Raw genomic sequence first — 17347 nt, forward strand, 5'->3', positions numbered from 1 at the left:
TCCAAACACCTTCCACCAGGCCCCACCTCCAACATTGGGGATTACATTTCAACATGAGATTTGGAGGGGACAGAACATCCAAATCATATCAAATGGCTTCTTAGTTAGAACAGAGAGCTTTATGATGTTTTAACTTGCCCTGTTATCGTCCTCTCCCTAGCTCCAGGTAGCCTTGAAAGCCAGCATCTCTGATGTTATAGTGAAAATCAATAGCCTAAAGGTCACTGAAGGGGACAGAATGGGGTTGGAGATCCTACAGAAAGCCCCTTTCTTAGAGAGTTGTCATTATTTGTCCTGTCTGGCAGTTCCCTGGAAAACCCCACATCCTGTACCTGCCTTTATTTGGCTTCACTCAGAATCAGTGAGAACAGCTTTTTCCCTGAGACTGTTTGTCAAAAACAATCACTGTCTATTTTTTAACATTGCGGCTGCCTGAGGTAGTGATAACAGTTGGAGCAAACAAAAAGCTAAGCAAAAAAACCTTAAAAGGGGAAGCTGGGGAATGAGATATTCACAGGGAGATTTGAAAAGCTCTTTCATATTCCTGGGAACCTCAAAGGCCAGTGAAGGGCTGTGCACATATCCAGAGCTATGTACATACTCAGGAGACTTGAGAAGGCCCTAAGCAATGACCTGAGATCGACCCTGAGGTTCTATGCAAGCAGCAAATGAAGTCTAAGACAGAGTTATAAACTGACTTCCTGAATGATGAAAATGCACCCCAGTATACACACAGGGACTGTTAGCTAAAGCTACAGCAAAGGTCTGTGATTCTGGTATTTACAGAAACATCTGTCCAACCATTATCTGACTACTAACCTAATGAAGCAGTCACTTCAATGGCCACACATGACAAAGAGTATTACTTTACAGAATTCAATCAGAAAAGGCACTGAAGAAACAGCCACACAAAAGAGCAGCAACAACAAAGCCTGGGGAAGGGGGAGAATCTGATTCCAGAGATCCCACATGGTATTATTTAAAATGTGTAGTTGCCAACAAGAAGTTATGAGACATTGCAGATAACAAAGTATGGCTTATACACAGAGGGAAAAAAACCCATACAGCTGGTAGAAACCATCCATAGGAAGCACAGATGTTGAACTTGGTAGACAAAGATTTGTAAATCAGCTGTTTTAAGTATGTTCAGATAACTGAAGGAGACTGTGTCCAAAGAACCGAGGAAAGTGTGAGAACAATGAATGTCTCACGAAATAGAGACTTGAAGAGATAGAAACTATAAAGATATCTAAATCGAAATTCTGGAGTTCAAAATTATAATAACTGAAATGAAAAATTCATTAAGAGAAGCTCAGCTGTAGACTTGAGAAGGCAGAAGAAAGAATCAGCAAACCTGAAGACAGGTCGATTGAAATGATCCAGTCTGAGGAACAGAAAGGAAAAAAGAATGAAGAAAAATGAACAGAGCCTCAGATACCTGTGGGACACAATCAAGTGCACCAATATATGTATAATAGGAGTACCAGAAGAAGAGTAAATCGAGAAGGGGGAAGATAAAAATGTTTCAATAAATAATGACCAAAAACTTCCCATATTTGATAGAAAACATGAATCTACATATCCAGGAAGCCCAATGAACCCCACGTAGGATAAACTCAAAGAGATCCACACTTGATACATCATACTGAAACCATCGAAAGCCGAAGACAGAATCTTTAAAGCAGCAAGAAAGAAGTGATCTATCGTGTATAAGGGATCATCAATAAGAGTAACAGCTAATTTCTTATCAGAAACCATGGAGGTCAGGAAGGTGATGGGATGACGTATTCAAACTGCTGAAAGAAAAAGACAACCAAGAATTTTCTATTCATCAAAAATGTCCTTCATAAATGAATAAGCCGTATGTGGTATGTTTATACAACTGAATGTTACTCATCAATGAAAAGGAACGAAGTACGGATATTTGCTAGAGTATGGATAAACCTTTATAATATTCTAATTGAAGAAGCCAGATACAAAAGCCACCTATTGTGTGATTCCACTTACATGAAATGTCTGGAATAGACAAATCTATATAGATAGAAAGTAGATTAGTGGTTTCATGGGGGACCAAGTGAATGGGGTAATGGGTTTGGTTTGTTGTTGTTTTTGGGTTGATGAGAATGTTAAGATGTTAAGGAATTTGTGGTGATGGTTGCACAACTCTGAGTGCCTTTAAAAACCACAGAATTGGGCCGGGTGTGTAGCTCATGCCTGTAATCCCAGCACTTTGGAAGGCCAAGGCAGGCGGATCATGAGGTCAGGAGATCGAGACCATCCTGGCTAATATGGTGAAACCCCATCTCTACTAAAAATATAAGATATTAGCCGGACGTGGTGGCGGCGCCTGTAGTCCCAGCTACTCGGGAGGCTGAGGCAGGAGAATGGCGTGAACCTGGGAGGCGGAGCTTGCAGTGAGCTGAGATCGTGCCACTGTACTTCAGCCTGGGCGACAGAGCGAGACTCCATCTCAAAACAAAACAAAACAGAGAATTGTGTACTTTAAGAGGGTGAACTTTATGATATGTGAATCATATCTTAAACGTAGTAAAAATCAAAGCAACACTGCTGAAAACTGTTATAAATCTGTGAAGGTAAATGAAGGAACCATCTCACAGTTCAAGGAAAAAATATCAAGAAAGAGATTGTTGATGAAGAGGTATGACAGATTTGGGAGTTCTAATATTTGATCAATAGGAGACCTAGAAGCAGAGAGAGAGCCAGAAAGACGAGTGGCAGCAAGCCAGAAGCAACAGAAGAATTCTTTTCAGTGGGAAGAATGGACTTAAGAATATTCCAACTGCCAGGCATCTCCTTGTGAAACTAGCAAATTCTAAAGAGAAAGAAAATCTTTTTCTAGATAAATAACAAACAAAAATCAAATCTACCATTAAGGACAACTAGAAAAAATGAAAAAAAAAAAAAAAAATCTGAACTATCTGGTCCATGCGACCAGAGAACTGATAGGACAGTGAAGAATCTGAGAGCAGAGGCCCACTTATTCCTTTGAGGGCTTACAGTGGTTCCCAAGAGGAAGGCAAGAGGTCCAGAGGCTGTGCAGTGCTTTAGACAGTGTCTTAGTGCAGAAGTGACAGGGATTGCTGTCTAGGGTCCGTTAGGGGAAGGATACTTGATGAAACCCCTCTCACTTTGATCTAGAATCCAAAAGGCTAAATCTAAACCTCTAGAGTAAGGGGAACCAGAAGCAGGTGTTTATAGGGACTACAGGTTTATAAGTTACTGAAAGTAAATGAAAACATTTCAGAGTGCTAGTCCTCCCTAGAACCTTGCAGAAGTAGTTACAAATCTTGTCTGGAGAAAGACAGCACCATCCTAGGCCTCAGATCACTTCTACAAGCAATTCTTATAGTATTCAGCATAAAATCATGATTTCTCGAAAACATGAGGAAATAAGAAATATGAACAGAAACAATAAGCATAGAAATAGACCCAAAGGGGCCGTATATATTAGAGTTAAGAGACAGACTAAAATTACCGTTACTGACTATATGTCTTAGTTAATAGGGGCTGCTATAACAGAATATCGTAGACTGGGTGGCTTGAAAAATAGAAATTTATTGCTCACAGTTCTGGAACCTGTGAAGTGCAAGATTAAGATGCTAGGATATCTGTTGTCTGATGAGGGCCAGCTTCCTGGTTTGCAGATGGACGTAGTCTTGCTGTGTTCTCACGTGGCAGAGAGCAGAGCAGAGGGAGCAAGCTCTTGTGTCTCGTTTTAAAGGCACTAATCCCATTCCTGAAGACTCTACCCTCGTGACGTAATCACCTCTGAAAGGCCCCACCCCTAATACCATCACATTGGGATGTAAGATTTCAACACATAAGTTTTGACGTTTGTGTCAGAGGACAGATCTACTTCAAGAAACTTGAGGGGGACACAAACTTTCAGTCATAACACGATGGTAAAGAAGAAAAAAAGACATTACTGAACATTTTCAGAGAACTAGAAACCATGAAAAGAACCACATACATATTCTAGAATTCAAAGAAAAATTTCAAGAAGAAAATTTACAAAATGAAGCCAGAGCCATGAAAATAATGGAAAAAAAGCTCAGAGGAGAATAAAAAAAGCATAGTGAGAGGTCTAACATTACATTTATTCTGTATCTTTAAGAAGGAACACAGAAAAGGGTCCGAAGCAATATTTATAGGTGAGCATTTCTCCCAAACGAATACAACAGTTTCACCAAATAAATACAAACAAACGTACCTCGGCACATCAAATGCAACAATTCATTGAATAAATACAAACAAACGTACCTCGGCACATCATAATGAAACTACTGAAAGCCACAGTCAGTGGGAAAATTATAAAAACTGCCACAAAACACAATCTTAAAGTAGCAACAACTAGACCGACAGCTGACTTCATAACAAAAAACACAGAGGCCTAGAGACAATATATTTAAAGGGCTTGCAGAAAATAACTGCTTAGAGAACATTTCCTTCAAGAAGTAAGGTGGAATAGACATTTCTTAAACCTTGAAAGCTGAAAGCATGCCAACACCACACTTACAGAATAAACAATGCTAAGAGATGTTCCTCAGTAGAAGGCCGATGATTCCAGATGGGCGTTCACCAATAGAGAAAGCATTGAAAATTCCAAGACATGAGATATGGGGTCAACATCTGGGTTATAGCTGCACGAATAGCAACTATAGAAAAACATGCACACACACACAAATGTGTGTGCTAACAAAAGAGAGAGCTGGTATGGCAATCTTAATGTCAGAAAAAGTGTAACTAGAACCTGAAGAGTAGATCGAACCGTGAACAGTGGTTAGTTAGGTCACCACAGGTCCTTTCAAAGGATGGAGATAGCCAGTAACTTACTCCAAATTAACAAAGATATCTTCCCAACTAAACTCTCCTCAAAGCATGTCAAGCTATAGCTCTCCCCCACCCTTCTAGAGTCGTATCTCTTCCTTCCCTCTTTGTATTTTTCTGTCTTTTAATCTCTCCTTTTTTCTCCCTGTTCTTTCTTTCATTTTTATTAGTGTCTTCCTGCATCCCGTCACTCCTCCTCTCCTTGAATTTCCTGTGCATTTGTCTCATCTGTTGTGGACACAATAACATATTTTTAAATAGGAGTTCATACGTTTTTTCTATTTTATTTTAAAATTGCAATAAAATGTACACAAAATGTATTATTTTAACCACTTTTAAGTGTATAGTTCAGTGGCGTTAAGTGTAGTCACGTGTCACTTAATGGTGAGGATACATTCTGTCAAATGTGTCATTAGGCAATGTTGTCCTTGTGTGAACATGACAGAGTGTACTAACAGGATCCCAGATGGTGCAGCTTCCTAGGCTCCTAGGTATAGCCTGTCACTCCTAGCCTGTTACTATGTCCATGGTATAGCCTGTTACTCCTAACCTGTTACTGTGTCCATGGTATAGCCTGTTACTCCTAACCTGTTACTGTGTCCATGGCATAGCCTGTTACTCCTAGCCTGTTACTGTGTCCATGGCATAGCCTGTTACTCCTAGCCTGTTGCTATGTCTATGGTATAGCCTGTTACTCCTGGCCTGTTACTGTGTCCATGGCATAGCCTGTTACTCCTAGCCTGTTACTATATCCACGGTATAGCCTGTTACTCCTGGCCTGTTACTATATCCATGGTATAGCCTGTTACTCCTAACCTGTTACTATGTCGATGGTATAGCCTGTTACTCCTAGCCTGTTACTATGTCCATGGTATAGCCTGTTACTCCTAACCTGTTACTGTGTCCATGGTATAGCCTGTTACTCCTGGCCTGTTACTATATCCATGGTATAGCCTGTTACTCCTAGCCTGTTGCTATATCCATGGTATAGGCTATTACTCCTAGCCTGTTACTCCTAGCCTATTAGTATGTCCATGGTATAGCCTGTTACTCCTAACCTGTTACTATGTCCATGGTATAGCCTGTTACTCCTAGGCTGCCAACCTGGACAGCATGTTACTGTACTAAATATTATAGGCAGTTGTGTATCTAAACATAGGAAAGGGAATGTGTTTGTACTGGGGTGTTAGGATGGCTGTGACATCACTAGGCAATAGGAATTTTTCAGCTCCGTTATAATCTGTGAGACCACTGTCATATATGTGGTTTATCATTGATTGTAAATGAACAGTGGCTCACTTTAAAAAAAAAAGAAGAGCTTTGTTTACTTTGCCATAGAATTCTAATTGTCTTCCAGCATCCATCCATCCACCTGCCAAGACACGTGGGGCACCATATGCTCAGAGTCAGCCACAGCAGTCACAGGATGCAAGCACGGGTAGCTCTGTCTTAGATTTCATAGACTCCGTGGTTCCTTTGCTCGATTGCTTAGAGTTGGAATAGTTACGGAGGTCAGACTTGAAGGGTTGGACCTATATGAGGTTTCTGGCTTTGTGTTCCACTCCATGGACATGGGAAGCCCCCGTCAGCGCAGCCTTTCACTGAAGTTATGGCATTGCTGTCTTGGAGGGTGCTGGGGAGGGGATGTATAAAGAGATTGTTTCAAATTTTAAAAATCACCTCCCTGTGACAACTGACGATGTGATCGTCTCACCTCTTTGAATGTCGTTTACTCTTTGTGCTTTCTTTGAGTGTATTTGGAACAGAGAACTGATGAGAGTCTGGTTTTAAAGGATTCATTTCTTTCCCATCTTGATTCTGTAGCTTGCAGTGAGCTGCATACTCCATCGCTAGATCGAAAGCCAAATAGTTTTGTTGCGGTGAGTGTCACCACCCCTCCTCAGGCATTCTGGACGAAGCATGCACAGACGGAGATCATTGAGGTGGGTGCTGGTGGTCCCTCCCTGAGGTGCTGTGGGACATTCTCTAGTGGTGTCTCTTGTCCTGATGTTCAGTTACTCGTGCATCTGTAGCTGAAGCCGTATTTACGTGAGTTGTTGCTATTTTCCGGTGGGTTTTCAGTACATTGATATTTTTCATCACATTTTCTCATCTGGGTAGCATTTATGTTGCCATATCCTTTGCAGTTATTGATTAACTATTGGCAGCTTGTTTTTGAACAATGATCTTGTAAGCTTTATTGCCTTGTAAGAGGTAAGACCTAATTCCTTCTTGTCACCTCCAGTTGGCTGTTACTTTGGAAGAGTCGTGCTCGTTAATCAGAGCTTAGAAGAGTATTAACTATTAACCACTCTCTTGTCCAGACATCCCCCTATTTTTGTTGGTTTTTGTTTTTACAGCCTTTTGAGTTTTGTGTCACATGTTTACGTTTTCCACTAAGTTACATGATAAACATTTATGGAGGGAATTTTGCAAAATCCTTTTAGATCATCGAGCACATTACATAACACTAAGTGTAGGAGTTGGTGGCATGAGATTCTGCAGTTGTAAAGTGAAGAATTATCAAACTTAAACTGCATTTCTTCTTCTTCACCAGTTGTGCATTTTGGAAGCTAGCCCACCCTTTCAGTCTCTTAGGAACTTATTTCCAAGTTCACGTCAACAATTCTGCTTTCTAAGCATTTGTCGAGTGCTACCTACACATCTAAGCATAGTGCCAGGCACTGTGGATACAGAGCCCAGCAGGGCACAGTCCCTGCCCCGAGGAACTGACCAGCTGGTGTATGGGGAGGCAGAAATGAATATGGCTGTCCCTGTGCACAGCAAGTATGGGAAGTATTGGAGTAGGAAGGTGAGGAGAGCACCAGGAGGCTGGGATCCTATCTGACTCTGAGGGTCAGAGCAGGCTTCCTAGGGTGGGGCTTCATGAAATTCTGCTTCAGTACGTCTGCATTTCTCGCAAGCATTTCTTGCAAGCTCCCAAGTGCATTTCTCCCAAGTGCATTTCTCACAAGCTCCCAAGTGATGCCCAGGTAGCCAGTCGGGGGACTCCATGTGAAGAGCCCGCCAAAGTTCTGTTGTGGTTATGCAAATGTGTGACCACAGGGAAGGATCATGCGGGTTTGGGGTCTAACTGTATCCTGGTCGGTGTGTGAAAGGCACACGTAGGAGAGCAAGGAACGAAAGCCTTGAAGGCCATGGTGTTTATCAGCACATGGTAGTGAGCCAGTGTAGGCTTCTGGGCAGGGGAGTCACCTGACCAGATGTCCTAACTTGTACAGGACAGTGATTTGGAGGAGTGAGAGTGGGAGGAGTGGAAAGAAAGGAGTGTGTGACGGAGACTTTGAAGGCGGACCTTGCAAGGGGAGTTCATGATCACTGGGTGGTTGAGAACAACAGAGAAGAAGGCACCAAAGTGCATGCCGGGCTTTTAGCCTGCTTGGAAAGGGAGTCAGAGGTGGCCTTAGCCAAGGGCGGGTAGAGGGAGAGATGAGTTGGTCGAGGCCCTAGCAGCCCACCCAGGTGGAGCTGTCCAGTCAGCTTGACCGCCTGGATCTGGATCTGCAGAGAGAAAACGGAGCCAGAGGCCCAGGGAATGGTGGCTGTGATAATTACCTAGTACCTGAGAGTATGGTATTATAGGGCTTTGGAGGACGTGGCTAAGCTGCCGGGAAATAGTCACCTATGATCTAAAAACTAGTAGTTGATCCTAAAAAAAGGATAGCTTTTAAAAAGTCAGGCTTTAATTATTCCAAACACAGGCTTCTAGAAATATATAATAAACCACTTAAGCCATTCATTTTCTCTCTTTCATCTGCTTGTTTGTACCTCTTAAAGGAATAACCCAAAGTAGTAGGTCTAAATACACATTACACTTTAAGTTATAAAACTAAGAATGCATGTGGACATCCAACTTGTTTCAGTTTTTAGAAATTCCCCCCGTTGAGTGTGAAACCCATGAAATGAGTCCTCAGGCACGGCTTGTTTAATGGGCTGATTTATTGTGTGTGGATCTGTCATGGTCTGTCAGACTTCTTTTTCCTCTTTTAAAAAGCAGCGGGTTTTGTTTGTTTGTTTGTTTTTTGTATTTATTTAAGCTGCCTTTAGCATTCGTGTTGATTCAAGACAATGAGAATGTTAGTTTCTCATTCTGAAAATGTTGATGTATTTCAAAAGCAATTACGTTTTAAAAACCCAACCCTGTGTTCTGATTATTTCCTTTTCTGTTCTAGGGAACCAACAATCCTATATTTCTAAGCAGTATTGCCTTCTTTCAAGACTCTCTTATCAATCAGATGACACAAGTCAAACTCTCCGTGTATGATGTCAAAGATAGATCTCAGGGAACAGTTAAGTAATGTGTTGTAGTTCGTGGGATTTTCTTCCCTTTGAAAAAATTATGTAATCATTTGAATGGGAGGTGAACACAGATTCACTTCACTACTGGCTCACAAGTTAGCTCATGTCTAAATGCATTTGTCTTTGCAAATTTTTAAGCTTTCCCATCGGGCTTCTGACATCAGGGTAAGAGGTGCTGTGGGAGCCAGTCAGCTGGACTCTCTGGGGCCGTGGTAATTGCATCAGAAGCAAAGCGAGTACACCAATGCTGCCTCTCTTCCTTCTCTTCCTCAGATGTATTTGCTGGGCTCTGGAACGTTCATTGTCAAAGATCTGCTGCAGGACAGGCATCATAGGTTGCATTTAACACTAAGGTTAGTGTTCAGTTTTATTCCCTTGGAAGGATCTGGAATGATGAGGTCCAGGGACTGATGGGGAAAGGACCCACTTCCTATACTGAGGGAGCACCCTTCCCTCCCAGAAGCAGTCTGTGTGGCGACACTGTGTTGTCTACTGAGGCAAAACAAACTACTTAGCTTATCAGGGAATGGAAACTTTTAGCATCCATAGGAGATTCGAGCACAGCTGTACCGAGCCCTAAAGGAAAGCCTGGATACATATCTAATAATACTGAGTGTGTTTCTCTGTTATTTAGCCCCTCCCCAGTGGAATATCATCTCCCAGACAGCAGGGAGTTTTGTCTGCTTTGCTTCAGTACTATTTCCCAGACACTTAGAATAGTGCCTGGTGCCCAATAAATGTTTGTGGAAGGAATGAGTGAATGAAAGAGAAACCCCCACCGTGTCCTAGGATGGAAAGAGGAAAGATATCAGGATGTCAATCCTTCCAAATCATTTTAGGGGCACTTCCCACCAAAAACTCTGACACGGTGTTCTTTTTTCAGAATAATGTAAAAATTGTGAGAACTATGATCTGGGAAAATAATCCAAAATAGCTAGGAAAATTTGACAAAAAATTAAGTCCCTGCAATGTTGAGACATTCTGAAGTTACAAGTAAAGTAAAGACAGTATTGCAGGCGTTGACTGTCTAATCAGTGGACAGGATGAGAGCCCTACAGCAGCCCTTAGTTTGTTTAGAGAACTTGATTCAGGAAACAGGAAAAATCTTAGGTAAAATGAGAGGGATCGTGTAAGGAAAAGGACTTTGAGAAAAATATTTAGTTACATCGTGCGTCAGAGTTAACTCTAGTTGGGTTAGAGTTAAGTGTACAAAATGGACACCATTCTTTTTAAAGGAGCTAAAGGCGACTGATCATTGAACAGATAGAGCAGGAAAGGACTTCACAGGCACGAGGACAGGGCGAGGAAATCACAAAGGAAATGGTCAGGAGATGGGACCAGACAAAAATTTAGAACCTGGTTAAATGAGACCTTGTAAATAGAAAGCCTGAAGTTCCAGGGTATCCTCAGGCTCCCTGGATGGATCAGATGAGCCCAGGCCGCCATCAGCCACCTGGGTAAAATGAGAGGGATCGTGTAAGGAAAAGGTGTCAGGGCGAAGCTGACTGAGGCTGGGGTAGCATCAGCTCTGTCATCTCAGAATTCAAGGGCTTCAAGAAACCCTGGTTGCATTCCATTACTTGGAGTCCAGGCTTAGGCCTTGGGCTAATATAAACCTGAGGGTGGGGTGGGAAGGAACAGAAAAGGGCCCAGGGCCAGAACAAGGTGTTCTCTAGTCCTCACTCTGACACGTGTCCCCCTCACCCTTTGGGCAGAGGTGAACCCAGGCACTGGCAGCAGCTCGAGAACAGCATTGGCTCCTCCTCAAGGAGGCCCCGTCTGACTTCCCCCGCATGTCCACACTTCCCTGTGGTGCGTTGTCCGTTCAGACACAGCCCTCCGCTGTGCCCTGTGGTTTCCTCGTCTGTCTTGCTGGGGAGGAGCCCTGTGTACACAGTGAATGCTGACCGACTGGTCAGTCAGCTCGGCTCTGCTGCCCCCAGGACCCTGATGACCCAGTATGGCCAGGGCTTTGCATTTCAGCAGAAAAGAAGCACAGTTGCAGCACCACTCATTAAAGCATGTTGTACATCACAGGTCTGCAGAGAGTGACCGTGTGGGTAACATCACCGTGATTGGCTGGCAGATGGAGGAGAAGTCAGACCAACGGCCCCCTGTGACCCGGTCTGTGGACACTGTCAATGGGAGGGTGAGTTACACCACTTTCCTCCTCTCCTTTAGAAAGAGCAAGGGAATTAGTCAGTAAAAGTGCGGCTCTCGTGGACTTAGCCTTTGTGCTCAGCAACGGGCAGGGCCTGCTGCTTGATGCTGCTCCCCATGGACACTCCGGTCCTCCTTAGGCACACCTTGAAGCAGGAAACAGGGCTCCCGCCTGTAAAACCCTGCTGCCCTGGAGCCTGCCTCTGTTCTGGGTGCTATACTGGCCACTTCTAGAGAGCAGGAGTAAGTGGGAAAGAGCCTTGCTGGAAGAACTGCAGTTGGGGGCAACTTAGGGGGTGTGGAGGGCAAGTGAAGAGGCATTTAGGACCCAGGCCATCTGTCCTGTTTTGTTAATATCTTCCTCTCCCAGACGCATGCATGCCCTACAGTCTCCTGGTGCATACCTTTACCTTTTCATATGCTCCCCTCTTCCCCCATCCTCCTCCCCTCTCCAGCTACACCCTCCTGCACCCACTCTCATGCACAGTCTCTCACACAGACACTCAAAGAAAAATTCTAATTTCAGAGCCCCAACGCTGGTAAGTAGTCATTGTTGTACAATACAGAGATGTCTCATTTCACCCAAAATAAGCCCAGAATGTTAGTTCTGGAAATATCCCTTGGCATCATCTATTCTCTTCCTTTCGTTTTATACATCAGAACACTGAAACACAAGGTGAAGTGACTGAGAAACCACGCATGCCTAGAGAGTTGTGTGTGCTGTGCATGAAGTGGTTCAACACACTGGGAGGTGAATTACTTTGTGCCTTGGGCAGCATCTTTATTGTAGAGTTCATGGTGGATATTCATCTTAAGAGTTCTGTTGTGATGTATTTAGGCCACTGTTTCTGCTGAATGTTCTGGAGTCATCTGAGTCTCACAGTTTTCTTGTGCATTTCCTTACACATTATCAGATGGTTCTTCCCGTCGATGAGAGCTTGACGGAGGCATTAGGAATCCGATCCAAATATGCTTCATTGCGAAAGGACACTTTGCTGAAATCGGGTAAACAGCTTCCTCCTTTGGTATTCTTGCCTCTCTTGTGAGTATCCACTTGGGCCCACAGTCCCCTTTGCTCCCCACCTGCTGCGACTGTCCCAGCCATGCACCCTAATTGTCACCTCTCTGCTGCTTATCCTTGTGTTCTTTTTGCAGTATATAAAGAGTTACTGCAAAAAACAATAATAATTTTCCTTGAAAGAGGATTAAAACATAAAAAGGAGTCAGTAATACTCCAAGGAAGTAATACTTCATCTCACTCTTTCCTGTTTCACATTGGGGTTGGTGACTGGCGACAGCCTCCCTGCCCCCTGCTGCTTGCACTTTAGAGTTAGTTACATGTTCTGGGACAGGAAGATTGCATGTTGCTGGGAAGAAGTGTTCAGACCTAGCCACTTGGTGGGTTTTCGGTGTAAGCGTTTTAATTCCCATGAGATGAACAGTGAGAGGACTTGAGTTGTCACCATCCCCGAGGGCCAGGAGAGAAGAACCCATGAGGCAAGTCTGCAGCCAGTTCATATGCAGCCTGTCTCCCCTGTCATCCCACCTCAGTGTTCGGCGGCGCCATCTGCCGCATGTACCGGTTTCCAACCACCGATGGTAACCACTTGCGGATCCTGGAGCAGATGGCAGAGAGCGTGCTTTCCCTGCACGTGCCCCGGCAGTTCGTGAAGCTCCTACTAGAGGAAGATGCAGCCAGGTGAGGCCACATGGAAGGACTGACTGTCCATCATACCCATATCATGTGCCCCTTCCTGTCTGAGATATAGCGGGCAGAGCACGGGCATCAGATAGACCGGACTGCAGACACAGCCTCTCCCCTGGCAACTCTGTGGCCTTGGCTTGCCTAAGCCTCAGTGTGCTCATTGGGATCATGGATTCCTGTGCAAGGATTTCGTAAGACAGTGTGCTTGAACCCAGATGTGTGTCCCGCACTCAGAACCTCCTCCCTTCTCTTCTTTCCTCTTTTTTTTTTTGAAACAGAGTCTTGCTCTGTCGCTCAGGCTGGAGTGCAGTGGTGCAATTTCAGCTCAGTGCAGCCTCTGTCTCCCAGGTTCAAGTAATTCTCCTGCCTCAGCCTCTGAAGTAGCTGGGATTACAGGTGTGCGCCACCAGGACTGGCTAATTTTTGTATTTTTAGTAGAGATGGCGTTTCATCATGTTGGCCAGGCTGGTCTCAAACTACTGACCTCAGGTGATCCACCCACCTCGGCCTCCCAAAGTGCTGGGATTACAGGTGTGAGCCACCATGCCCGGCCTGCCTTCTCTTCTTTTCTTTCCCCTCTCACTGGTCCTTCAGAAAGTTAGAAATAACTGGTAATTGTTTGATCCTAGCTGCCCAGCAGTAGTTTTCTAGATTAGGGTCATAGATAAGGGCTCCAGAAGACTGAGTATGACCTGTCAGCTCACTGTGGTCCCATCAGGGTCTTAACCCTTCTGCATCTCTCAACCCAGGGCATATTTTGTCAGTCCTAAGGTGAGGAGAAGCCCAACAGGTGGCCCAGGCCATGCAGATTATGTCCCCTGTCTCTCTCTGTTTCAGTTTTGTGCTGCCGTAACAGAATGCCAGAGACTGAGTGATTTATAATGATCAGAAAAGTGTTTGACTCATGGTTCTGGAAACTGGGAAGTCCAAAAGCATGGTGCTGGCATCTGGTGAGGGCCTTCATGCTGCATCATCCTGTGGTAGAAGGCATCACACAGCAAGAGCGCTCTTGAGAGAAGGCCACACTTGCTTTTATGACAAACCCACTTTCGCAATAACCAGCCCATTCCCACCATAATGACATCAATCCATTCATGCGGGCAGAGCCCTCAGGACCACATCATCTCTTAAAGGTCCTACTTCTCAAAACTGTGGCATTGAGGATAAAGTTTCCAGCATAGGAACTTTGGGGGATAGTCTCAGACTGTCATTTCTCCTCCTTGTCCTCAAATGATGTTAATTATAAACACAATATAACAGAAGCATGAAAGAAAGCAAGGTAGCCAGAATCCTGCTGTTTTCAAAGAGCTATTTTGTTTACGTTTTTTATCTGGAAAAAACATCACACTTAAAGATGAAGGGCAAGAATAATGCAATGAGCACCTAGATACCTGTCACCCAAAATCACCAACTGTTAATATTTTGCCAATTGCTTTCTCCATGTATGCACATATTTTAATAGTTATTTTAATTTTACAAATTTTCGTTCAACTTTGTCCATATTTGTGTATATTTATGTAGTGGCAATCTATTTTTCCATGTATCTTCAGTTTTCATGTTTAAATTTCCCATTACATGGTATATTATAACTTTAAAGAGTTTATTCATTTTTTATTTGAGACAGGGTATTGCTCTGTTACCCAGGCTGGAGTGCAGTGACGCCATCATAGCTCACTGCAGCTTGAAACTCCTGGGCTCAAGCCGTCCTCTTACCTCAGCTTCCTGGACAGATAGAACTACAAGCACACACCACTATGCCCAGCTAATTTTTTCATTTGTTGTAGAGACAGGATCTTGCTATGTTGCCTAGGCTGGTCCCCAACTCCTGGCCTCAAGCACTCCTCCCACCTTGGCCTCCCGGAAAGCTGGGATTCCAGGCGTGACCCACCATTCCTGGCCAAGAGTTCATTCATTTAACAAGCGCTTTAGTTCAAGGGTTTTGTTGTTGTTTTCAGCAACAACCACATGTCAGGCACTGTTCTTGGTGTGGGAGGCTTCTTGGTGAGCTGAGTGTGGGGGTTGGTTGGAAACAGAACTGGGAACCTCACACAGGAACTCCAGATGTGTCAGTGTGTGCTGGAAATGAAAAGGGAACTGTGAGAAGAAAGAGGTGATCAGGGCAGGCCTCTGTGAGATGATGACATTAAACTAACACCTAAAGCGTAGGAAGCAGTCACATGAACACGAACAGACACAGTCCAGAGAGAGAAACTAGCAGTGGCCTGGCAGACAGAGCTGCTGTGCTCAGAGCGGCCTGAGGTCATGGGGCCGGCTGGTGATGTAGCCCTACCTGCTCTGGGTGTCCTTATATGTTAATTTTGCTATTTTAATAATAATAAAATGGCACAGCTTTTAAAAACAATTTAGACAAGTCAGATTTCCTAAGACCTTATATAAAATTTAGCTTTTTTCTTTCTCAAAGGAAAACATGAATGCAGTATAAAAAAAAAATAGCGCAGAAAGGTTTTAACTAAAAACAACTCTTGGGGCTCTACTTTCTGATCTACTTCCCAGAAACAGTCACTTTTTGAGAGTTTTAGTGTTTACTGATGTATTTCTAAATATATGTGTAAAGTGTTCTCTTCATTAATCAATTTCAGGGATTAGCTACCGATTTTCTATGCTGAGGGTTTGGCCTTTTATATCTTCCCAGTCCCCATTTTCCTAATTTGTTATCCTTTTTGTTTTTAAATCCATCTTGTGATTTTGCTGTTATGATTGTGTAGCTGTTCTTCATTGCTGAGCTAAGGAATTTATATTTCAGTTCGTATACAGCTTTTATTTTTTTGGAGATGACAATTCCTCTTTTTCTTCTCTTCTTCCTCCTCTTCTCTCTTCCCCCTTCTGTTACCCTGTGCCTCTGTCGAGCACACACATAAAGACAAGATCTGGCCTGATTTCATCCACAGTGACACAGCGGGCCACTTTTAGGTTCAGACAGCTCCTCTCCCACATAGACACGGAAGGAAGAATAGCCAGAGGTCCCAGCTCCCATGGTCCTCGTCCCATACCCAAAAAGGATGGCAATGAGACAGAAGGGCTTGTGACGGCAGCACGATCTGTGGAACTCCGCTGCTGAGGAGCCAACTCTAGGCTGCAGCCGAGCGGTTTTAGATTCTGCAGCTCCCTTATCAGGGGGAGGGCAGAAGGCCCACACCTCAGGAGAACCTGGGAGGTGATGAAAAACGCCGACCTGATAGCCTCCTAGGGGAGATGACGAGACACGAGGGAGATGGCTCGGGGCGGTTACTCACCGCCTGCAGTCCTCTCTGTTCTGTTCCGGGAGGATCACACGTGGTTTTGCCCAGACTCAGGTGGGCTGTGGTTTGAGCCTGTGCTTGAGGGTACCTGCAGGTCATCAGGGTAAAGCTTCTCCCCAGCAGCCTGCCTCCATCTCCCCACCTCCACTTAGTTTCCCTTGAACATTTGACTAAGTTCCCGTGAAAAGCTACTCTGGACACATTCCCGTGTGGTCAGTGGTCTGCCTTTCATGTAGCTCGTTGCCCTTTGGGCAGGTAGTGTAACCATTGTCCTGGCCCGCCCTGGGCATCCGTGATTCTTGCCCTGCAAATGCTATTGTCCTGGGTAGGCCTCCTGGGCCTCTCTGGGGAAACCAGTTAGCCCGCAGCCTGATGCATCTGTGTCTTGCTTTCAGAGTGTGTGAGCTGGAGGAGCTGGGAGAGCTGTCCCCTTGCTGGGAGAGCCTCCGGCGTCAAATTGTCACCCAGTACCAGACCATCATCCTCACATACCAGGAGAACCTGACCGACCTCCATCAGTACAAAGGTGGGCGCACCCCCATGCTGTCCCCACACACACACACGCACACACACACACTCTCACTCACTGTCACTCACCCTGCTTTCCCAGCCAGAGATCTGGAAGACAGGGCCACTTACACATTCCCACTGACAGACCCTTTAATGGATTTTTAAAAATAACTTCTCATGTAGGTGTGAATTCTTTCAAATATGGGTTTTTCAGATCTTAATTAAAAAGACCAATCTGTGAATTGCAGTGAAGAGTCCTCCTATGGTGTCATCTACCAAAACAGTCACTGTGGAATGAAATTAGGGGAGGCGAAATCCCGGGCTATTACTGGTTCATGTTGTTTCTTCATCTTGGACTAATGTCAGTACAGTGACCGAAAGGATGTAGGTCACTCGCCTGGAAACAAAGCAGTTTTTCTTGATTTCGTGGTTTAAAGAGTCGGGGTAACTTCTGTTAAACATATTAATTGTTAAGGGGGAACTCTGTATTTTAAGGCACGGAAAACAAAGTGGAGTGTGAATGAACACTTCACTGTTTCTCCTT

At 44.3% G+C, this 17347-nt stretch overlaps 1 protein-coding gene across 9 annotated transcripts in view; it reads left to right on the plus strand.

The window, feature by feature from the left end:
• INPP4A (inositol polyphosphate-4-phosphatase type I A) overlaps positions 1-17347 on the plus strand; it is a 146113-nt gene that overhangs the window by 83696 nt on the left and 45070 nt on the right. For all 9 annotated transcript variants that reach the window (XM_008008106.3, XM_008008100.3, XM_008008095.3 and 6 more), the window contains exons 5-11: positions 6673-6791; positions 9042-9158; positions 9442-9521; positions 11206-11317; positions 12243-12333; positions 12880-13027; positions 16689-16819. In XM_008008106.3, coding sequence (XP_008006297.2) covers positions 6673-6791; positions 9042-9158; positions 9442-9521; positions 11206-11317; positions 12243-12333; positions 12880-13027; positions 16689-16819 — 798 coding nt within the window. The remainder of the gene's footprint in view (positions 1-6672; positions 6792-9041; positions 9159-9441; positions 9522-11205; positions 11318-12242; positions 12334-12879; positions 13028-16688; positions 16820-17347) is intronic.

Source organism: Chlorocebus sabaeus, chromosome 14 (assembly GCF_047675955.1).
Source record: "Chlorocebus sabaeus isolate Y175 chromosome 14, mChlSab1.0.hap1, whole genome shotgun sequence".
Classification (NCBI taxonomy): domain Eukaryota; kingdom Metazoa; phylum Chordata; class Mammalia; order Primates; family Cercopithecidae; genus Chlorocebus; species Chlorocebus sabaeus.